Source organism: Centropristis striata, chromosome 2 (assembly GCF_030273125.1).
Source record: "Centropristis striata isolate RG_2023a ecotype Rhode Island chromosome 2, C.striata_1.0, whole genome shotgun sequence".
Lineage (NCBI taxonomy): Eukaryota > Metazoa > Chordata > Actinopteri > Perciformes > Serranidae > Centropristis > Centropristis striata.
The window spans coordinates 40904761-40929753 of NC_081518.1; the positions used below are offsets into that span (position 1 = coordinate 40904761).

General features: G+C 39.5%; 1 protein-coding gene across 1 annotated transcript; it reads left to right on the forward strand.

Annotated features, from left to right (window-relative positions):
• The first annotated feature begins 16989 nt into the window (after nucleotides 1-16989).
• Nucleotides 16990-17778, forward strand: LOC131987446 (high choriolytic enzyme 1-like). The gene has a single exon (XM_059352502.1). The coding sequence runs from the start codon at nucleotides 16990-16992 to the stop codon at nucleotides 17776-17778; it is 789 nt and encodes a 262-aa protein (XP_059208485.1).
• The last annotated feature ends 7215 nt before the right edge of the window (nucleotides 17779-24993 follow it).

Here is a 24993-nt window from a genome sequence, read left to right on the forward strand (position 1 = left end):
GGCTTGTCTGATGTGAAAAGGTAGCTTATTCCATAGTTTGGGGGCTGCAACAGAGAAAGCTCTGTCCCCTCTGAGCTTCTGTTTGGACCTCGGTACCTCCAGGAGCAGCAGATCAGCTGACCTGAGGCACCGAGCAGGAGCGTAGGGGTGGAGGAGCTCAGAGAGGTCCATTTAAAGATTTAAAAACAAATAAAAGAATCTTTAAATTGACTCTAAATTGCACAGGCAGCCAGTGGAGGGAGGCCAGGATGGGAGTTATGTGCTCCCTCTTACGAACTCCAGTTAAGAGGCGAGCAGCCGCGTTCTGCACTAACTGGAGCCACGTGATGGAGGACTGGCTGACTCCAAAGTACAGTGAGTTACAGTAATCCAGCCGAGATGTAATGAAGGCATGGATTACTGTTTCAAAGTGCTGGTGCATAAGAAAAGGCTTCACCTTAGCCAGCTGCCTGATCTGAAAAAAGCTGGACCTAACAACAGCACTAATCTGACGATCTAATTTAAAATCACTGTCCATCTTAAAACCTAAATTTGAAACAGTCGGTCTTAAAAAATCAGCCAGATGGCCCAAGTCAACAGGAGGGGTCACACAAGAGCCACTAGGGCCAAACACCATCACTTCTGTTTTCTTCTCATTAAAATTTAAAAAGTTCAAGGCCATCCAGGCCTTGATGTCTTCCAGACAAGACAGGAGCGGTGTGAGAGAGAAAACATCTTTTTTTCTTCAGTGGCACGTATATCTGACTGTCATCAGCATAACAATGAAAAGGGATGCTGTGCTTTCTCAAAATGGAGCCCAGAAGCAGTAAATACAAAGAAAAAAGCAGGGGCCCTAAAATCGACCCATGTGGAACCCCATACAGCAGCGGAGCAAAGCTGGACTCCGAGGTACCGAGGCTTACACTCATACTTTTGTCAGTCAGATAGGACTTGAACCACTCCAACGCAGTACCACAGATGCCAACTGACAACTGACATCGACAGCAAACAGAATGATAATAGTACACATGATCTTTCCTGAGACCACTCTCAAAAAGATCCTTTGCTGCGTGTGAAAATACCTGCGAGTGTGAATGGAAGGCCAAACATACAGAGAAATTGTTTGTCAATCCTTCTGGTGACTACAATGCAGTCAAAGATATAATTTTATGTGGTAGTCATGCTGTTATTGTATTGGTTGCTTTTTTTTTTCTTAATCTACTTTAGATACATAAAAGCAGCACTACTCAGTGGATGAAAAACATCAAGTGACATGCAAAGGTACCTGGAAAAGAGTTCATTCATTCAGTGAGTTTTCATGATTTTACGTATTTTATGTTCTGCAATTGCGCAAAAAATGTGGATGTTATAAAGGTGAGATGACACTTGGGTACTTGTAAGTTCAGGTATAATTTGCAACCTCAGGGATGAAGTTGAGATAATTGGTCTTCCAACCAAAACAGACAGAAGAGCGAGCATATGATTCTATTCCAAACGGTGGCCCTTTGCTGCATGTTATCCCCTCCTTTCCTGTCATTCTACCACTCCTCGCTGACATTATCGAATAATAAAGTGCCATAAAAGCCCTAAAAATAATCGTGTGAATGCTAAAGCCGATGCCATAAAGCAGCAGAGAGGTTTGCAGCGTGGACAGTAGAGAGAAGAAAATAAGAATATAAAGACAAACAAAGGGAAAAAAAGAAATCCACAAAAGGGCATAGTGAAAAATACTCCTCTCTCTTTTCACTGTCTAGGCCATTCAGAAATCTGATAAGCACATATCCTCCAAAGCACTGCCGCCTCCACTGCCATCTCTGCAGACTTAAGGGAGAACACGGGCGCGCAGTGTTTATCACCCCATTGCCGTCATTAGGAATCACACAGATTAGCCTTGACATTCTCGCAGATGAGAGGGGTAACAAAGGGAGCGAGCTATTAGCATGCTAATGCACATCAAAAGAGTTCAGAGTGGTCCTTTCATCCAGGCTTAAGCCCTCTATTCTGCTGAAAAGCGTACAGATAATACATTTCTCACTCACCTGTGAGCATGTCTGTGTGCGTAAGTGTATGGATCTTTGTATATGTGTGTGTATTTTCAGTGCATGTGTGTGTCTGCTTGCACGCTCAGGTAGTTTCCAATAAATGAGGCTACATTTGAGCTACTTAGTAGTGACAGAGACAATGCTATAAACACTACAAGACAAAAATGTTCAACTGTTCACCACCAGTTATCATGGTCATTAGGCAGGCAGGTCTTCCATTATTTGCCTGTTACTGCTGCTTGTTAGTCTGCCTTTCTTTCTCTCACAAGATGGCAGTGTACCGCCTTGGTTCCTTTTGCACCAGAGGGAGAGAACCTGGCTCCTGGACACGTTCAAGTCTGTGTTTGGACTTTGAAGTGAAAGAGGTATCAGTTGAAGCATACAAAAGCTGATAGTAGCGTCTTTCAATCCTAATAATGTGCCGCAAAGACTTGTGCGTGGTCTTATTGATTGGACAACTTGGGCTGAATGAGAAACAATGGCTTTGGTAAGTGTGTGTGCATGTTTGTGTGTGGACTGGATCTCATTGAGTGCATGCATGTTTGTGTGAGCATGCACAGACACGGACATAGCATTTATGTGGGTGCACATGTGCTTCAATTGTGTTTTGAGTGATACGCAAGCACCATTGTCTCGTGTTACTTTGCATTGATAATTTCAGCTTCATCCTTTGTTCATGCAGCTGCATCGTTTGTTGAAAATGAGGACAACACGCCTCAAATCCCTCGCTACCCTCATATGGCTGTAAAAAAAAAAGAAGAAAGAGGATGGCATATTAAAAAAAGCCTCAACATGCAATTTTTTAAGTATGAGTCTAATCCTCAGCCTATTTCTCATTTTCTAGGATAAATGGGCATTAAAAGCCTTTAGTCAAATGAGTCCATTATTTAGTCCTCTTAACGACAATCCTGGCCTTTGAACATGTCTTCAGCAGCTCTCCACAGCGAGCATGTGATCCATATTGTTGCTGAATGACGTTGATATACAATGGCTTGGCAAGTGTCCGGATATACATCAAGCCAAGGAGATAAGGCACTCTCTTGGGAAAGATCAAATGGGAGAGTCTGCAAGAGCCAGCAGCCTCACACAGTAGCTAAACGGTAGGCTGGTTGAAACAAGATGCGTACAATATCTGCTGCTCATAATGAACCTCTGTGGTGTGTGCCAGCTCAAGAACAGAGCTCCAAACAAGTAACGACGTGTGCTTTCTACTTTGAATACGGCATATATTTTTATGTTTGATACTTACTGCTATAAAAACAGACAGAGTGTGTCAGACGCTGCAGCAAAGTCACCTCAAGACAAGGAGAAGGTAATGTGGAAGCAACAAGCAGTGTGTTTTGATTCGCCTATGCATGACAGGAATGTAATCCCACTTTACCAATTAAAGGAGTTTGGGATTTTGAAATTTGTCACACAGAGTGGAGTAAGATTGGTAACTCTGGTGAATTGAAATAAAATGTAATATATATTGGTGACAGTTTATTTAATTGGTAAAGTTTGTGACTCTGAAAAACAAGATGCAAGTTTTGTTTATATTTTCTGCAGCAAAAGAGTGTTGCAGAGATGACGTATTTTCGTATGCCAGCCCGGAAGTTAGCATCGCCAAAATCTAAACTCTTAAAATAGGCTCTGTTTATGATAGTCACATTTTTTCAACCTTCACTATTAAACACCATTTCTATTTTCGATTTTTGAAGCGTAAATGCAGTCACCAGGAGTAAAAAGGCTATAAACAACTACACCTACAAGGAACATGACTTCATTGTCACCATCAATTATGTTTAATGTCTCAGACAGCCTCCGTAGTCTCATTTCGCCTATTGTTAGCAACAGCCTTTTTCTAAGACACTTTACTCACATATTTTACTGTCATGGAAAAATTATTAGACCACCCTTGTTTTCTTCAATGTCGTGTTCATTTTAATGCCTGGTACAAATAAAGGTTAATTTGTTTGGACAAATATAATGATAACAACAACAACAGCAGCATATTGACAATAAATGTCCATCTCTTGTGAACTGGTGTATCATATTACATGGGTAAGCTAGGTTTGAGACAAATAATGGAGGACAATTAGCGAACTTCAACTGCAAACTAATGAAGTGGATTAGCTGAATGACTGGCAGTTGCTGAGCACATTACTAGCTGACTGTTACACCCATTCAAACAATTCTATTAATTGAAGCAACAATACGTAGAATTGTTTTTTCTCTCTCATTTAGCTTACCTACAGTACAGGTCACAAGTTACATTTTCATTTAGTCATTTAGCAGATGCTTTTATCCAAAGCAACTTACAGGGAAAAAAGGGGAACAATCAAGGTATAGTGCAATAAGAGCTATTGGTGCAGCAATAAGTGCTAGTGACAATTCTTTAAGGAGTAGAATTGTCGTGGTGCTAGGAGAGAAGATGCTCTCTAAAGAGCTGGGTCTTCAGGAGTTTTTTAAAGGTAGACAGGGAACTGGTAGTGCGTTCCACCAATTGACCAAAGTTCAATTGACTTCTACATTGTGGATTAAATATGATCAGCTGTACATCAGCTGTGCGTTTGTTATGATTACATTGCTTATGGTCAATAAGAACAAGTGCACAACTTTGCCAACAGCCACACAGCAAGCAAGTGCTGCAACACCAACTAGCAAACCAGCTTATATAACGCTCTAGTCCAAGAAAAAAAAATCCAGCTCGGTGTCTGTCTGCAGCTTTTTATTTCATGAAGCTCTCTGAAAGCCAGTCCGAGATTTACTCTAGTCTGGCGGCTAATTTGCCTCTGTTTTATTCTCTCTCTCTGCCATGATTAGGGTTGCCAACCGTCCCTTGAAAAACGGAATCGTTCCGTATTTATTAACAAAAGCACCCGTCCCGTATTGAGGTGAAAAGGGACGCACTTTGTCCCGTGTTATTGTGACAGTCAAAAATAGTCAGTAAATGCCAATGGAAAATGAATAACTGGGCGCTTTATATGAAAACTTACCGTAAACTTTCCAGGCCCCGTCCTGCTCTGTGACCAATGAGCTGACAGCATATTCACACACGAGTATGACGATACAGAATACGCTCATCCCATTGGTCGAGGAGAAGATAGCAGAAGACAACAAAGCAATGCAGCAATGCGACTAGTACTCCTCTGAGAAAAAACAGAAAAGGATGCAAAAATACTAAGAGGAATGGGAAAAAGGAAACACCTGGGTGGAAAAGTGTGTGACAACATCTATAAAGCGCACTGCACAGTGTGCCAGCGCACTTTTTCCGTAGCCCATGGTGGACTGTCTGACCTGAAACAACATGCTTTCAGTTCTGTGGTCACGCCATCTTCACTTTCAATTTTAGTGCCCAATTACATTGCACTTTATGGTAGCCTGTTTGTCACGCAGCTCCATGACTCCAAAATAGCCATTCAATTGTATTCATGCTGCTCCAATGAAATAAGTACATCAAATTGTTATCAGCAAACTCCAGTGCATTCTTGAAGACCAGGTCCCCATGTGTTCATGACATGAATTTCATGCATTTTTACTGAACCAATTTGGAATTATGGCATGCTGGAATCTTCCAAAATGCCAATTCGATTGCATACAAACTGCATTTTAAAAAGCCAATAAAATAAGTAAATCAATTTGTTATCAGCAAACTCCACTGCATTATTTAAGACCAGGTCCCCATTGTTATTTTGTAATAGTAAAGTAGTAAAGTTAATTGCTGGATAATAATTTGTTTTCCATGTATTCATGTCACAAAAAAATATGCATCTAATTCAATTCAGGTTCGAGTCAAATCGATAAAAAATTGTTTCAATCTCAAAAAAAGGGGCTAAAAAAATTCACCACACCAGGAAGGACAAAGGCAATCGGGTCGGCCGACCCTGCCAATGAGGTGTCCCTTATTTATTTTTCAGGGAGTTGGCAACCCTAGCCATGATGTCCGTGATGTCCTTCAGGCCTGGACCGGTGGCGTCAGTGACTCAGTGAGTTAGACTTTCGATTTCATAGGGCTGGCTCGAGCCAAAATCCAATTGATCTAGAGACAAGCAAACCAGAAGTGCTAAAATGCTAACTCATTTCAGGGTTTTAAGACTTATTTCTTCAGTGTTCTACACTGTAAAAAAAGTTTGTTTAAATTACAGTAAAAAACTGTCAAATTGCATCAGAAATAGGTCGTAAAATTAAACATTGTACATCACCGTAGTAGATACTTTTAATTACTGTAAATCAAACAATAGTATAAAACTTTAAATTCTACCGCCATAAACTGTAGAAAACACACAGTTTTGCTGTAAAAATATAAAATTTTCATGTAAAGTTAATGGAGAAATACCATGATGAAACAATTATCCTAAAAGTAATGGGATTATTCTGTATAAATTACAGTTTTTGCTGATATTTACATTTACATACGGTCACTGTATTTTTTACGGTGATGTTCTGGCAACCACAGCTGCCGGTATTTTACCGTAAATTAAACAGATTTTTTTTTACAGTGTATAGTGCCCCCTTTGTTAATGTTTATAGTGTGAAAGTTTAATACTCACTGACACTCTTGGTCCTGGCAATTTGATTGGTGCTGTTCCCTATGAACACGTGTAAAACAACAAGAAAGAACAGGAAAGTAATGCTAATTTGGAATAAGTGCTAATATTATACAGATAGGCATTGCTCTTTCACTTTCAAGGTGAAATATTAACCTAAAAGAGGCAAACATACATTGTAAACTGTACATAACCATCCATATTTGGGCTTGATGTTGAAATCATCTTATGATTACCTTTGTAGGCTATGCTATGACATGCTTCCCTCAGTAGCATGTAGACGTTGAAGTTGGAGGAGAAGTTGGCAGGCTTCTCTTAGCAAAGCTGGCTCTTGATGTCAGCCAACCTCTACCATGGGAATCACCCACTCAGGAACCTGAACTCTCTGACTCAAAAACATATATAAATATATTAATCTTCTTCTGCAAAATGTGAAAATGTGCACAACACTTGTAGTATCATCGTCGTTTATATTTCCTTACACAAAAAAAGTATGAAGAGATTGTTAAGCCCATAAGCCAAGAGACACAGCATGCTGCAACTTTCCCTTTAAAAGATGCTCCACTGTGGATAAGCAGGTGACCTCCATTAAATGAACTGAAGCCCTATAGAGATAAATATAGAAAGGTGAGAGATAAGGGGGGATAAACCTGCAGTATTATAGAAAAAAACAGAAGAAGGAGCAAGCACCGGAGCAAAAGGAGGGATTGTAAAGGGACCACTTGGTTTTTACAGTGTGATATCTATCTGTCACATATCACACCCCAGATGTTGAGACTCTGAGCTCTTTATAAGTCGACCTGATTATCTTAGCATTTGTTATTGTCCTGTTCTTTTGGTCATTTTCTTTCTCTTTTTCCTCTTTCTGTTTGGCCGAAAAAGCCCACAACGTAACTGCTGTTCAGCTGCCATCAATCTGGAACCCAAGTACGAAAGTATCGACTTTGCCTTGTCAGCCTCTGCAGATAGATGCTGGCTTATTATTTTGGTTCAACCCCCAAATATCGAGACACATAGTCCAGGGACTCTTGGCTCTATTGATTAACCATTAAAAGGCTGGCTAGCCTTCGGCTGTGTGTCCTGTACAGTGTAAAGAGGCAAAACACACATAGAGGTGTTGGTGGTGAAAGCAGTTTCCACCCTGCATTCGCTGTGGCACTTGACCTTTCAACTGGACAGGGTTTCGCTCTCCATGTGCTGAAGGAGCAATTGAGGAGCATCTTCTGATTCTGGAAGTACTTAGAGTGTGCTCAGTATTTACACCAGTTCTTTTCATCAATGCTCAAGTGCCTGTAGTTACAAGCCAATATGCAATGCAGCAAAAGTCACCCAGTAAATATCATGCTTACCTCTAGCATTTGTAAGCAGTGTCACCTCAGACAGGATGTGATATGAATAATTTGTTGCACACATGCAGGACAAAATCAAGGTTTATTGCCGTTCCGATACAGATGGATTTGTAAACTATTTCAGAACTTTAGTAACCCTGTATCTTATAATAGTAAATGAGTAATCTGAATACATTTTTGATCTATATGTTCATATCGATATATTTCCATTTCCTTATGTGACAAAGCTGAAAAGCTAAGACTCTTTAAAGGTGTTTTTTTTTACTAATGCAGTTTTAGCCTGGTTAAATCACACTGGTTAATTTTGCCTTGATTTTATATTCGTCTGATTAAGTGTAGCTCAACTACATGTCATAGAATAGTCTTAGCATCACTTGTTAGAAATGCGGAGCTCTGTGTGAGTCATAACTAAGTTACTTATGTCCTCCTACCTAATATTTGGTGCACAAATTTTAGATCAGTTGAGGAACAGACAATTCAAATTACAGTCAGTAAACCAGCCCATACTATGACTGGTTTAGTGTTTTTTAAAGAGAAAAAATGAGAAAGTCTGTTTTTTCTCTGTATTTTGCCTTACCTATTGAACTGTGGAATCTAGTTGTGCATTTATTTTGTAGGTTTGAAAGTGATAAAAAAAGTAGTCCAAAAATGTAGCTGGGGTCATGAATTTTATTGGAATTTAAGTAGCAACAAAGGAATTTATGTACAGTCATACTTATCTGATCAAAGTCTCACAGGTTATAAACTAAACCCCAGCTTCCAATTTATAGCACCTTTATGTCACACATAAAAACTCATTCTTCCTCGTCTGGCAAACACTTTGAGCTCTCTTACTGTGCCAAATAAACACAAATTCTGCATGCTACATGCAGACAACATTTCCTATGTTTTATTTATGGGTTGTCTGTGGTACCAAAAGCAGACAGCAATAATACATTGACAAAAATGCAATGTTTATTGTTTCGTGATTGATGCCAAATCTCCACAAAACAGTTAATGAGTGGAGAAAAAGTAGTTCTGATTGGATTGACAGAGACATCACATCGGAGCTCGTCCAAGTCGTCGCTTGCTCTCGGTCCAGGCACAGCTAGCAGGATGATCATTTTGCACAGCACCTCCGACCGATTGGGCCAGGGGAGATTATAGAAGCCATCACATCCCATCTATTCCCTTGTAGCTCCCCTTCAGCCACACTCCTGCCTGCGACTTGGCAGACATGCAAATGATCCTGTCAATATCGCCCTCTCCCCACACTCCACAGCCCCCAACCCTACAAATAAGTCATGCCCATTTGCTGAAATGGGGGGCTGTGACCCAAGCTGGCTGTCACACCACATACTGCTCCTCCTCAGTCACTTTGGAGATAGCACTGACATCTCAACTAGGGGATGGAAGGCAGAGAGAGAGAGAGAGAGTTAGAGATTTATGTTTGGCTGCATTTATTCGTGGGATAATAAGAACCACTTTGGCAGCATTTAGAGGAAACCATTACAAATTCCATGTCCATACAAATGCATATGTAGAGGAAAACAATGGCATTCACATGTCTGTTCCAGTTTTAACTAAGCCGGGATGAAAACCATTATAGATTTTCTAATTGTATGGAATAATCTCTGCTTCTGGAGACTTTACTGTCCATATGTTACTTTTTATATCCTTTATCACTGCCATAATAACCTGTAATCTTGCCAGGTAATGTTTAGTTTCGACTTTTCCGTCTAAAGTTCGACAAAAATGATCAAATAATGACAAAACCATTGCTACTTATTAAAAAAATACTTCACTTTACCAAAAATATTGACATAAGGCATTAACACTGCCATTTAAATAAAGTTGGCAGTGATTTCGAGCCTCTACTCCTCGTGGGTATCACTAAATGCACCAGCTCTGCACAGAAGAATTTTGTGATATTTTTCCCATCTTAAGATGCAAATATTCTCAAGCTTACTCAAGTTGGATAAGGAGCATATGTGACGGTCTGTCTTTAAATTATTCCAGAGATTTTCAGAGGGATTTGGCTCTGAGTTCTAGCTGGGTGACTCAAGGACTTTTCTGAAGCCATTCAAGTGTAGATTCAGTTGTATGATTAAGGTTAAGGTCCAAGACAAGAATTGTTTCTGAAAAAATATGATTTTTGCGAGATTATTCACAAGATATGGCCTTTGTTTTACATAATTTGTTCCATCTTTTCTTACAGGTATCCCTGATCTATGATGAAACTCCCTATCAGTGCATGACACCAGCTTCTCGTGCATGGATGGGATCCAGTTCCCTGTAGCATAGTGATCTGGAGCTTCTTTGTCTAAGCCCTGACCTTTTATCAGCTTATCTGGACAAGGTTGCAGAGTTTGATCAGAAAGCCACCCTTATTAATAATTCCATATGTTTAGTTTCGCACAACTTATGCTCATGAAAACAATGTCAGCTAACCAACCGTCTGGATGAAAGTGTTGGCCTGACACTATTAAAATTGGAGAGGTTAGCATGCTAAAATGTTGAATTTTATATTACAAAACATGCATGTTAAAATGTTTTTTAACATATGCTGCCATTGGTGAAACTATTTATTTTTTGAATATTTTTAAAGATGAAAAATGCATAAAGACTTATTGCATTAAAACCTTTTTGCTTTAAGCATTAAATATGCTAGATGCCCTTTTTCCCCTGTATAAGACTCATTCATTTAATCTTTATTGAACACAAAACTGAAATTCAAATGGTTCATGAAGCTTCATTTGGCTATCTCTACTGATTTACCAATTATTGAGCCTTTATCTTTAAACCAACAGTGCCATCTTGTGAGTCAAGAAAAACAACTAAAGGTTCATAAAGCTACATTTGGACTTTATAACTTGAGTACTGTTTTAAAGCCTTGAGTTTGGCATTATGGTCGCCAACATGTTGGGTTGTTTTGGAGCCAAAGGTGACATATTTCAATGACAGGGAGCATCTGACTGAGAACCCAATGAAATAAATCACTGAGGCTACAAATGATGAAGTGATAAATTGGCTGATTTTCTCTTTTTAGGCACTTCCACATTAGCTTCACTTTGCAGACCCCGAGGCAATGTCTACTTCTTTTAGAGAAGATTTATGGTGAAAGAAGTGTACATGCTATTGAAATTACATTCATTCCATTGAGTGACATAATATATTCCATCCATGTTGTTCATACAATTCAGGCACTCAAATGAAATAGTGCAGGGTACATATAGTATACTGGATATCAAATAGGGAGTCATTTCAGACGCATCCAGGGTTGTATAATATGTTCAGGAAGCATTGTATAGTTTAGTTTAGATGTAATATACAATCCATAAGTAGCCTCACAATATTCATATTAGTGTCTACAGTATTTCCATAAGAAGGGGAGAAGCACGGAGAGATTGAGTTGCCATGGGCTAAATGAAATAAAGCTGCTATCTCACCCAATTAGCTGTTAGGCCATTCCAGTCCAGAGGCACCACACTGTAAATGTGACAAGGACTCGACACCAGGACAGTAAAGGGGCAGGCCAAAGACTGCTAAGCTTTAAGGGCTGCAGTCTTGGCTTTGAATGTGCTAAACAGAGCGGGGCTCCTTGAGGGGTGTGTGTGTGTGTGTGTGTGTGGGTGAAGGGGGTGTGGGGGGTACCTCTGTTTACCAGGCACTCTGCCTTCAGAAACAGCCTCGTCTTCACCTCGGAACAACAGGAGACATGACAGCCATACGGTCCCTCTGCAGCTGGCTAATTGTGAGCAACATGTCTGTGGAGTGGCTGCTCCAAGCACCCCCCACCCGCCCTCTTCCTTGTGACTGTGTTGATGATAAAAGGAGGAGACGTGGTCTTATGTGAGCAAAGGGTCGGTGGTCAGAAATAACAAAAACCATTTAGCTGTGATTTGATTCAGCTATAAGGTGTGATTCTTCTGCTGAGATGACACTTAAAAGAAAGGGTAACACTTTACAATAACCATCTAAGTGATGTTTATAGATGGTTTATAAACCAATTATTATTAACCATTTACAAAATTCTATCCATATTTCATCTTTAAATGTTTTCAAGCAATTTCTTAAAGGTATAAGAATCATTTTGAAATCATTTACATACTTAATATGGTGTTAAAAATGTTATAACGAGTGTAAAGCTATTAATAAACTAATAATTATGTTTGTTTATGGTAAAGTAATCTATTTGGCATTTATAAATTATAGTTCAACATTATTACATTTTCTGTTCACCATTCTAAATGGCCTATGTACGGTTTATAAATGATGATTAAACATTAATAAACTATCTGTTTACCATTTATAAATGGTCTATTTACCATCTATAAATGATGGTTATTGTAAAGTGTTACCAAAGAAAGTACAGAAAATAATGGTATGACACAATGACTCCCTGTTTGCTATACAGCGCACTAGAATGAATAGAATAGCCTTTATTGTCATTGTATATATACACAACGAAATTGGAGTGCAACTCCCATTGGTGCAAAATAAGAAACTCAAAATATATATATACATACAGGAAAAAAAGAAAAGAAAAATAGAATAAATAAATAAAATAAAACAAAATAGACTTTTTACATGGGCTGTGCTTAAAAATGTGTCCTCGGATATTGTTCAGTAAATTGTTATTGTCACTATATTTGTCCTCTGCCATTCTATTCAAAGTGTAAAATACATTGCCCTTAAAAATTCCCACAATCGAACAAAACTGAAAAGTGCCAAATGATGATGATTCATATGTCAGAAATCTCAATGTATGAGAGCACGAGAGTGGTTTTGGACACAGCCATTGACAGAATCAGTGTAGCACCTGTGGTGAGGATTTTCTTGAGAGCCAATACAAACATTCAACATCCTCATCAGGATGCATTTTAATGATTTTGGTCACTGCACTGTCCTTCTTGCACCAACATATCCAACAGTGTTAGTCAATGACAACATATCTCAAAAATGAATAGCTTGTCTTGTTTTAAACAGCCGTGGAACTGCGACTGGTGACCCACGTGTGTTGAAGCTCCTTCAGAGAGCCGGTTGGTGGTCTTCCTCACTAGTTCCCTTCTCAAACTAATGACCTGCTCTAGGCAGATTTACAGCAGGGCCGTTTTCCCCCTGAGTTTATATCTGAACTTAGCATGCTGCGTTCACTGCCTTGAACATTTTTCATGTCCTCCTTGATACTTTTACAACAACATTTGTTTGAAATGTTCCCATGTCTTCATGGCACAGGCATTATTAATTCAGAATCACTTGTAACACCATGATTACACATATGCGATCTATTACACATAAGGGAAAATGTATAGTTCATTTTTAATTAATTAATTATTGAGAAATAATGCATCATAAACACACAAAACAGTTAAAAAAATATAAATTGGACACTGTTATTGGCTGAGGAATATTGAAGCAAAGCTTGATGTATAAAGTGTCCTTTTCTGTCTTTTTGGTCAATGGGTTGTTTTGTTTGGTCTTTGTTTTTTGTAAGGAGATTAGTATGAATTATTAACATTGTACAAAAAAATGCATGGGAAATTAATTTAATTAATTTTTAAAAAATGCCCCGTTTCTGTGGTAGAGGGGCTACTGCTTTTAAAACTCTTTAAATTTATATAAGAAATAAATGAGTCCTGTAACAATTGTTGTTCTTTAAAGTTTATAATGTGTATTTATTGATTCACTCATCTTACTTAATCTAATTGAATATGTATGCTTCTTGTGGCAAATATTGATATAAGTGATTGATTTAGATTAATAAATGAAAAAGCATGTATTTATTAGATTCTTTTTCATAGCTTGACAACCGTAGTTTTAATGTATGATATAGTACATCTATTGCTTAAAACAATTTAAATAAAACATACATACATACACACACACACACACACACACACACACACACATATATATATATATATATATATATATGTGTGTGTGTAATAAGAGAATAGGCAGAACAATTAAAGAAGACACTCGAGAAAACCTTTAAAGTTTATAAAAATGAAAACTGCCTTCAGGAAGAAAATTAGTAACATGGTTACAATGTATGTTTATCAGTCTGTGAGTGTCTGTGTGTGCATGTGTGTAAAATACATGGTGGAGAAGACGTTTTACAAAGCAATGTAGAGAGTCGTGAATAAACAGGAGGGGAAGGAGAGGAAACGTATGGCCGGCTGAGGCTGCTGGTGGGAATGTACCAGCGCCAGGTTTAACCTTCACACTAACAATGCAATAGACTGATGAAAGCCAGTGACCTACTTTCCCTTGCCTAATTCAATCTCTCCCAAATTTACCTTGAGGGTAAGAAAAGGGAGTCCCGGAAAGAAAGGAATCCCTGGGGAGGAAGCGTGACGTTGGGGAAGATGCTATAAACATCAATAGAGAGTGTGGAAAAAACAAGTGTGGCACAGGTAGACCCCCCCAGCCCTCATCCCCTCCTACCCTTTATTGTGGTGTTCATCAAACATTAACAGTGAGGACGAATACCATAGAGGAAAATGTTGCGCTTGGAGAACAGTGATGATGAAAAGCCCCCAAATGCATCTGACAAGGAGTAAATATTGAATTGAAAGATAAACAAGGTGAATGGCCTTTATTATTCATGCCAATGGGGAGACAAGGAAACGTGACGGCACGGAAAACAACATCCTTTATCTGTCTGGTCCTCTCATAAAGCAAGCATCCTCTCAGATACACTTGAGGAGAGGTCAAGGCAAATTCACCTATCAGCGTGGTTTTACATTGTGTCGTGTTTGTATTATTTCGCTGCTACAAAAGCGTCTAAAACTGGCAGAAAGTACTTCTGTGTTTCAACATTATCTCACATTATCTGTTTTTCAATTCCCACTGAAATGACAGGCACACATACAGAGGCCTCTTTATGATTGGACTATGGAGCACACTCTATTTCTATTCATGCAGTGCAGCACCTTATTGCTAGCTGCTCTGCATTCAGTGGGTCTATTATCCCCACAGATCCATGCTTGGGATGCAAGGCCGGGCTACTTTGATTTTACGAGTCCTCTCCTTTCAACATTTTTGTATCGCAGCACAGTAGACACATATGTGCAGAGTGTCTGTCTGTCTTTTTTGGATGCATGTGTTTTTTTTTTTTTTGAGCATGTGGATATTTGCAGGGAGTGATCCTTTTGCTTACATTTAAAATATTAAATAATAACTCTTATATAACTTATAAAAAAAAAACTCTTTTTGGTTGTCAGATTTTATCGGTCAATATTGGCCTATTACAAGCCGTGTTTCCGTTAAAATCAAATTGAATTTTGGAATGAAATTGTGAAATTAAATTAAACAAAAAAATGCGAATTAGGGACGTTTCCATGAACTGGTTTAGATTGAATAAACAAAGCTGCATGAATGTACTTTCGTCATAAGATGGTAGTGTAATGTATTGCTGTAGGCTACGACAGTAAACAGTAGAAGAAGAAGAGATTGATTAGCAACCTCTTTATTATTATTTTTTTCTCTCTTGCTCAGACAACTTTGGCCACCTATGAGAGAAAATATGTCTTCAGGAATTAGATTCAATTAGGAAACTTATAATTGCTCTTTCATGTCAGCTCGTCTTGACCTGCAGAGCAGATTAACAAATTAGTTGATGGAAATGCGACTGCTGGTGTCAGTATCAGCGTGACCTGTTTGCTAACAAGTTTGCGAAATCAACTCACAAGATGTTGATATGTGTTCACAACTTGTTTCCGCTCCCCCTGAAGTTTCTAAAAGATCTATTATTGCAGGTTAAAAGTCAGCAATCTTTTATTGCAAAAGAATGAAAGAGGCCCAGAAGTGTTACATTTGAGAAAATACTATTGCTGGACGAAGGAGGCAAAATAAAGCTGGAACAAGGCTCAGTGGACAGTAAACAAGGATAAATGGGTCTCCCAACAACCTCTCACCTGGGATGCTGTCTTGAAAAAGTTTTGTCATTTCCTGCATTTTTGTGCACATCATACCACAAATGGTGGCACTTATGAGGAAGTCCCTACAGCAGAAGCTGAAACGATCAAGGTAAGAAACAAATAGGTGGATAGTCAAGTAAGAGCTCGTTCACAAACTGTAATTTGTTACAATATTCCTAAAATAAGCATTTCCTGTTTAGACTTTTTATGGATAAATTATATTTTCTTTGACTTACAATGCAGCAAATTCAACTTTTTTCCTCTGCTCTACTCACTGACACTGGGGTAATGAATAAAGAATAAAGAGATGGCAGCCATAACATTATGTTATAAGAGCTTGTTCTTGTGATATGAACACGTGTGCTTTCTATAGGTTTGTTGGGGAGCTGAGGGTGCTTTGAAGCAATAATACCCTCATATTACTGCGGATGCTCAGGTCCTTTCAGGGGAAAGCAGGCTGACCTCTCACATTAAACCTTAAAGTTGGTGCAGGATTGATCTTAGCACAAACAGAAATGTTTATCTCAGCTGGAAACTGATGACAAAAGTGTTGCCAGAGCTGCAGTAAATCTATATTGTTGACAAAGCTATCTGCTCTCATGAGATTTCATGAAAAGAGATTAATTCCTTGATGTGACATTTGGTACGGTCCCCAGTGTAAACAACACCTCTGAATATTAGGCTGTCTCGGCTCTGTTGTCTTCTGTCTATGGGATAAAATAACATAATCATGATACCATAGGGGAGGCAGGTATTCAAATGATTTTTATTGCATTTCATTCCATTTTAAATATAAACAGGAAGCTTTAAGGGAACACACATTTCTGTATCTGTTTAAATTAAGGTTGGTTTGACAAAGAGGCTCTGATGTGAGGTCTTATTGGTTGAATGCCAAATGAAGTGTTCAACTGAACAAATCCAATCTAGTACAGAAAGCTGTGTTAATCCATTTAATGACCAGAGATAACAAACCATGTTTATTAAGGAGGTTTGTCTGTGGAGTCCTCCCTTCAGAGGTTTGTTCAGGCCTTGCAGTGTAGACCCCAACCCATAATCCTCCTGCAGACACACCTGTAGAGGAGAGTATAAAGACCCTGGACTGAACTGAGTCAAACATCAAGCTTCAAGGAGTCTCTCCACAGCAGCTCTCCACAGAAGCTCCACAGCCTCCAGACCCACCCTGAAGATGACTCCCTCTGCCAGCCTGCTGCTGCTGCTCCTGCTCGGCCTCTCTCAGGCACTTCCTCTCCAGGAGGAAGGAGGTGAAGAAGAAGAAGAAGTCCCAGACACCGTTGACATCAGCACCAGGATTCTGATGTCCAACAATGCCACTGATGAGATCCTGCTGGAAGGAGACCTGCTGGCTCCCACAACCAGAAACGCCATGACGTGCTGGAACCAGCAGTGCCTGTGGAGGAAAGCCTCCAACGGCTTGGTGATAATCCCCTACACCGTGACCAGTCAGTTCACCGGATGGGAGGTACAGAAGATCCAATACGCCATGAATTCCTACCACAGCATCACCTGCCTCCGCTTTGTCCCCCGTACAAATCAGTACGACTACATCAGCATCGAGAAAAAAGCGGGATGTTTCTCCTCTCTAGGCAGAACGGGAGGCAGACAGGTGCTCTCTCTCGGGCAGGGCTGCCTCTACCACGGCATCATCCAGCACGAGATCAACCACGCTCTGGGCTTCCAGCACGAACAGACCAGGAGCGACCGCGACTACTACGTCAGGATCAACTGGGGGAACATCAACTCAAATATGGCCTACAACTTCTACAGGCAGAACACCAACAACCTGAACACTCCCTACGACTACTCCTCCATCATGCACTATGGAAGAACAGCCTTCTCCATCAACGGGAGGGACTCCATCACCCCCATCCCCGACCCCAACATCCAGATCGGCCAGAGGAAGGGCATGTCTTACTGGGACATCAAGAGGATCAACCTGCTCTACAGCTGCTCATAACAATGTTGATGATAAATAACAAATTCCCACTTCTTTAGTTTCTTTTTTCTGTACTTAATCTAAAGCAACTCTGATTTGTGGAATCAATGCTAAAGCTTTCTATTTCTTTTATCTGGTTATTTCAAATATTCAGACAACTGAAATCATGACTCCCAATCTGCCTAAATGATCTGTAATAAAGGTAATGCAAAATGACTGGTTTTTGTCTAGGTCTTTTTCTTTGTGATTCTGCTTTCTCTTTCACTTTGATTACAAGAAAATTACACAAAAGCCAACTTATCAAGCGATGGAATGTTTACCCCAAACGCCCCCAAAATGCACTTAGAATGGCAATAAAATATTGTCCAACAATGATCTTACACAATAATTAAAAAATAACACTCAAAATAATGACAACAATGTAAACTTTTTTGGGGGGGAAACGTCTTAAATAAAACCCCTTTATATATAGTTTGCTTATATGTTCACCAGAGCTAGCTGTAATTTGCTGACAGCATTTCGCTGTAAGGAAACTCAGTAGCTACGGCTACACAACAACTTACCAGACGGTACTCTGGGTTGATCGGGTTATGGTAGTTGGTTCTCTGCCAATATATCTAAACCTTTTATTGAAGTGTTGCAACAGTCACAAATCTGCATTCGTGCTGGTACAAAAAATTTCGATGTGAAATATTCACTGGCAAGTTTTTAGCAATTTTAGCGTAGCTTATTGGTCGAGTCAAAGGGGTTTCCATTTATCACCTTAACCTTGCAGTAGAGAAGCACATTTTCACATAATTTATGTCTAAAGAAAACATTATCTCAAACTTTGAGCTCAATTACACATTCTGTGTGACTGTACTGCTAGCAACTACCCCCGAGGTAGTGTTGAGAAATTCATAAATCTGGAAGATTTCAGGTTTGCTGAACCTTTTCCTGACCTCTCTGTTGCCCACACTGCCATAGTGATATGCAAGAAAAAAATAGCCAAATAGGTCTAAGTGATATATAATAGGGCGGTGTGAGATTTGACAACTTCTTTCACTTTCCTAATAAAAATAAACACACAATTAAATCCAATTAAGAACCGAGAAAGGAAATCTAAATGCATTCATGTGTTGAGTTTGCAGTACATCGGAGTCATATTTATAAGAAGTATATATAAAATCTACTTATGTGTGTGTACATGTGCACATAATTGCATGCCCGTTGTGTGAATGTGTGGGAGTGCATGGATTGAACGGATATTGTCTGCCAATCTATCTCTCTGATCTGGGGCCAGATACCAAGGCATCTAACAACCCCCTGACGTACACACACACACACACACACACACACACACACACCTCACCCCTATCCAACTTCAACTTGGCAGCCATTTACACAGAAGCAATCTTCCTCATCATTAGGCCGGCCACCTTCTGTGAGAATACCAGGGGCAGTGTGACCCCGGCTGGTGCCAGCATCACCTTCCCCCTCTCATCATTCCCTCTGCAGCAACACAGTCCAATAGTCATTGTTTTACCTAGTGCCATAGTCTGCCTCAATGTGCCCAGCAAGCATTTTACTGACAGTGATTTACAGGAAGTGGCCAAGTTCAACACGAACCTGAATGAGGACAATTTAAAAAAAAATCTGATTATGGCAGTGCAAAAACTCAGATTGGAACAACTTTGGAAACTATTTGCTCAGACCATATTTAGGTCAAAATATCATTAAAAAATAGGCTGTTAACATTCATGAGATCAACATAGGTGCTTATTATTTTCTGTTACTGTAGACCAGCACTTATCCCCCAAGAGTTAGACCATTAAACATTATGTTATTTAAATGTTGAAATTAATTTGTTTGACTGTGTCTTGCTTTGTTTAAAACAGGTTTGCCATCCATTCAACTATACACTGAATATCAATAAATGCATCAATCAGTAATATATATATATATTCTTTTTTTTTTCATTCATATATATATATATATATATATATATATATATATGAATTGATGACATGAGGAAGTCTGGATGACTGCCGGTATAGCACTACTATAAAATAAAACATATGTTTCTGTGACTTAATTGCAATAAAAGGATCAAAAGTTTGCCAAAATTACAACAACATGATGCTGGTCTGTAAAAAGTCTGAACCTATGCTTTTTCAGGTCAATCAGAGCGATACCAAGCAGCAGATTCTCAACGCCTGTTGGAGATCTGCACTCATGCTGAGTGCACTTTTCTAGTGTCCTTTATTTTTTTATTCTAGTGTCCATCTTTGATGCTAAGGGCTCATTACTGTGTGCTTCAAACATATTCTAGAAAGCGGAGTGCCTTTATCATAAGATTTTCTCTTAAAGCAAAACATGTTGACCATCAATTTCTTCTACCAATGCTGACAACTATTTATATTACTATTTCTATTAAAACATTTTTTTTTAAGTGGCACTTTACAACAAAGCATTAGACAGGGGCAGACAGACACAATGGACTAGCTATTTGGTCATTCGCCTCTTTCATTCAATCAAAATGATTTACTAATATGATATATAATAACATGAGCTAGTCTTTAGTGCTGGTACAACATGCAGAGCAGTATACAAGGCTGCTATAATGTCTCTCAAGCTCTGCAGCTTTCTGCAGGTCACCATCCAACAGGCTCACATCCTTGTCCAGAGCTCTCAGATATGCTCCCTGAGAATCTGGGCCATTTTCCCAACATTCCCTCCACACTCTGTCCCCTGTTAGCTGTCAAATCCCCAGACCACAACCACCACTGCCACTTTAAAGGACACTCTTGCTATATATATATTTTTCCCTTTTACATGTCATCTGTATCTTTACTCTCTTTTCTTGCTCTCCGTCTCTCTTTTCCTTCCCAGGGTGGTATATATGTCCCTATGCCCAACTGAGTGATCCTCCTGATCAAAAAAAAAAAATCACCACTGTTACTTTTTCATCATATTCCAACATGTCCCTTGGTGTTTCATTTGCCGCCAAGCAGAGTTTTGGGCCATTGCTTGTGTGTAATGCAGGGCTTCTCTCATTGCAGCAGTGGGATAACTATATAGCACAGAGCTCACACTGCGTTTTGTTTTGTCCTTTTTCCTCGAGGCTGTGTGCATTCATCTCCATGTACTGTCTGCAGCGCCATAGTCACCGCGCTGTCGCCTGGTTATAGCTGAGTGAAAACGTACTCCTGCACCCTCTCAGGCCAACTAATTATGGACTTTGATTATTCCCATTTTGTTTTACTGAGTGCGGCGCCGTCGCCAACAGGCGGGCCGGCAGAAAGGCCAGCACCATTGATTGTCTCAGTTTCGGGCCTAATTGAGCCAAATGGGAATGGCTGTTGCCAGAGTTCACTCTTCTCCAGTGTTTACATGCTGATCCACCAGAGAGACATTCATTACCGGCTCGCTGAAAACTCCTCTAGACACGCTCACACACACACACACACACACACACACACACACACACACTCACATTTTGTAGTCATATTGATAAAGGGGTGAAGTTCTCAGAGGTCTGAACATACAGCTGGGCCTGCAGATGCTATTGGGAATTAATGCTGTTTTCTAATGGTGCTCGGGTCTACATCACAGAGCCATTATTTCTATCTCTGTTTCTTTCTTAACATCACAGTCTGACTGTTTGCTTCTCTTCAACCCACACTGGCTTGTAATTGCATTCAAGTGAGCTCAGTGTAAGATTTGTTGCCTGATTGAATCATTAAAATTCATGCATGTGAAGTTGCTTTCAGACATGTTAATTGTGGTCAAGCCATTTGACATAACAGACAAAGACCCATTTTGCAAGCGTCTCTTTAAGGGTAGTGACCCTGGACATGACTCTCTTTAATTTGTAGACCTTGTGCTAAAAATGCAAACACTCTACTTTAATCAAAGTGAAAGCAGTGTACTTCTACCTATTGAAAGTTGTCCTGTTTTCTAATTGAAGGTACTTTGTCGTTTTTTCTTTAGAAAACACTGAATGTTAAAACGATCAAGCCCAACAGGTGCCAGTTGCTTTCTGTAAAGCTCTTTAAGGCCATTAAACAACCTCTAATGAAACGGCGCCTCTCCCTCCTCTTCAGTTTTTAGGTTACAAAAAAGCCTGTCAGAACATTTGCGTTTTTTGTTTGAAGTGTTTCAAGTATGATGCCACTTTGTTTAGGCTCCTCTACACTTTTCATACCATTTTGAAAGACAAAGCTGCATATTTTGACACTGTGTACAAGTGGAGAGGCAGCAGGGAGGATTGTGTGGCATGGGTTACAGCTGCAGTAATGTGAAGTAGATTGAGGTCACCTTCACCTTCTGAACACATTTTTCAATAACTTTGCAATTAAAAATAAACGTTACCAATTGCTGCAACTTCAGTAGTAAGAGCTCTCCATTCATTTGCTGATAAAAGCTCGCTGGATGTCGTGTTTGAATGAAAATCAACAAAGTTTCTTTAATATGATTGACATATGATCTGATTTTCTCCAGTTGTCCAGTTGGATTGGAACCAGGTGCAAATCTGTCTCAGTGGGAGAGTGACCACATGCATCTGCCACAGCAAAAAGAAAAAAACATGAACTCAGCAAATTCAACTTGTTTCCAGGTTAGTTATTTATCATCAGTGTTGGGGATAACATAACTTGTGACTTTTTCTTACAAAGTAATTAGTTAGTCGTTACTATGTTAAGGCCGTTTTTGTTAATTTTGTTCATTAGGTTTGTAGCCTCGCACTCATGCGTGGGACATATGGAATGGTTCTCCTCACTCACAGCTGGTGGCTGTTTCGGTTTGTGGCTATGCTTCCTGCACACCGGCTATGTGGTCTCGCACTTCAATTCAGTAAGCCTCGCCTCCAATACAACTACTGCCTTACACTTATTACATTTAACTATATCAGTAAAGGAGGCAAAGGAGTAGCTAAATATTTGACACAGAGCAGGAGAGAAAAAACTTAAGCTAAGTGACTAACAGAATTGAATAACATAAACAGATGAGGTTATCGATAAAGTCGCTACAAGAAGGAGAAAGATGAGTGCTTAAGAAAAACTAAGCTGACAGTCATCCACTAGAATGCAACTTCAACAGTGTTAACTGTAGTTAGCGACGTGCACTTTACATCGTGGCAGATAAGAATGACACATTTAAAAAGCATAGGTAACTTTGAAAGTACTTTATTTGTTACTTTCAATAGAGAGTATCTTAGTAATGTAACTAGTTACTATTTTGGGGGAGTATTTTATTGTACCATTTGAGGTCAATGGCTGGATATAATAGTTTTAAAATAGTTTTTTTTAAAGAGCTTGACTTGAGAGGCCGCTTTATGTGGATAGCCACAAGACATTGTGAGCGTCACAATGCCAAGTGTCTTGAGGGTCAGAAAACAACAATATGCATGTTGGAAGCCTTTGAGAAGGGGACGCAACTTTGATACCAAGTGGGGCTGATGCCACGCTGCAATTTGATTTGCTATTTTTATAGCTAGCTAGCTTTTGGACTGTTTGGCCTAAAGTCTTTTTTGAAATGGCTGCATCTTGGCGTGATCACAGCCTTACACACAATATTTTATTCCTACAATTTAACCGTTACAGTCTCACAGCTCTAATCAACGTTCTTTGAAAAAACAAGTAGCCACATTTTGAACAAAACAGCTAACAATACGCTGCCTGCCCAACAATAGACTGCACAGGTAATAGCTGGTGAGCATCTAGCAGCTAAGGAGCTAGATATTCTTCAAAGGAGTTTGTGAAGACCAAACCAGAGCTACAAGAACAGACAACTTTTGTCATGTGGAAAGACAACTTGATACTATTGTTTCCTTTGTCTGCAGGATTTGTGTTCAGACTGTTTGGGGATAACAAATTCTCCATAACTTTTTAAAAGGTGATTATATGTCAGTGTTGTGTTTCCTGCTTGTTGTGATGCCCTCAAGTGGCCAAAAAGAAAAAAAGAAAAATGTTCATCGCTGCTTGAATGTAACATTTAATGCTCAGAATGAAGTGGTGACATCTGCTTTTTGCAAAACATATGTCCAGTACTGTAAGATTTTAAACATGGTCGTTACTTCCGGTTCAGTTCTGTGTGCTGTTAGATTTTTTTTATGTACCTTTACTAACATTCCAGGCATTGCAGTATTAGCTCTGGCTGACCATCAAATGTGGTATTATGGAAACACAGACAACAGTATCCCAGTTAATGCCAACACTTTGAGCTCTTCCATGTACTAAGCAAAATTTTTTTGCTGCATTTACATTTTTAGAAAACATTCCATTGAGAAGGTCAGAGATCAAAAGATTACAATCCTTCAGATGAACAAGCGTCCCAACATCATTTGCCTCGTAGGATCGTGTTTGGCAAACACACTGCCGGCACACGGCAGCCGTCTCAAAGCCTTCAGAGAGCACGGGGGAGAGAAATATAAATCCTGTGAGATAAATCCATGCCACCAGCGAGCCTGCGACGACGACATAAAACCGTATTTCATAGCGGGCTCCTTCATTGGGGTCGGATTATCAGGGAGAGTAAGTGATGCAAAGGGAATACAATACCACCACTGCTTACATATGGATGATATGATTAAGGTGCTATAAGCCAGGCTTTGACACTGACACACAATCCAGGTGGCAAGTGCATGTTTATGGCATCCGTATCTATGTGAACACGGCGTGAATGTGAATGTCACACTCTGGCTGTGTGTCTTGCAGTTGCTATCTGATTTGATTGTCTAAAATTCTGGGAGAGAGAATGGATGATAGAGCGTGTGATACGTGGGTTGATGCATCAAGATAATTCACTTTACATCTTTTTGATAGACCTCTTCTCAACACAGTCATCGTTAAAATGAAAAATCTCTTTCATAAGGCGGCCACAATGTTCATTATGTCATTATGTGGGAGTGCAACATTTCTTTTCCTCATAACGGAATTTTTCTTCTTTGACTGACTTGGCAGCCATTAATAGAGTTGAGCAGGGACATATCAGCCAGCCAACTTCAGAATAGACCATTATCCCGTTGCACTGTTCTCATAGAAAAGTGTGAACATTGACTCTGATAACCTGAGTGGCAAAGGCAGAAATTAACAATTATCATAGCACATGTCTCCGCTGCCATTGATAAAAGGACCTTTTTAATGTGCCCGATTACTGTAACCATGTGCAATTTAACCTGATCGACTCAATAGGTGATGGGACTTTAATGCTAGAAAAACTCTGTCCACCTGAAAGGCTCAGGCCAATATTGATTAT

Coding starts and splice junctions, on each gene's coding strand:
- LOC131987446 (XM_059352502.1), top strand. CDS start 16,990: ATGACTCCCTCTGCCAGCCTGCTGCTGCTGCTCCTGCTCGGCCTCTCT.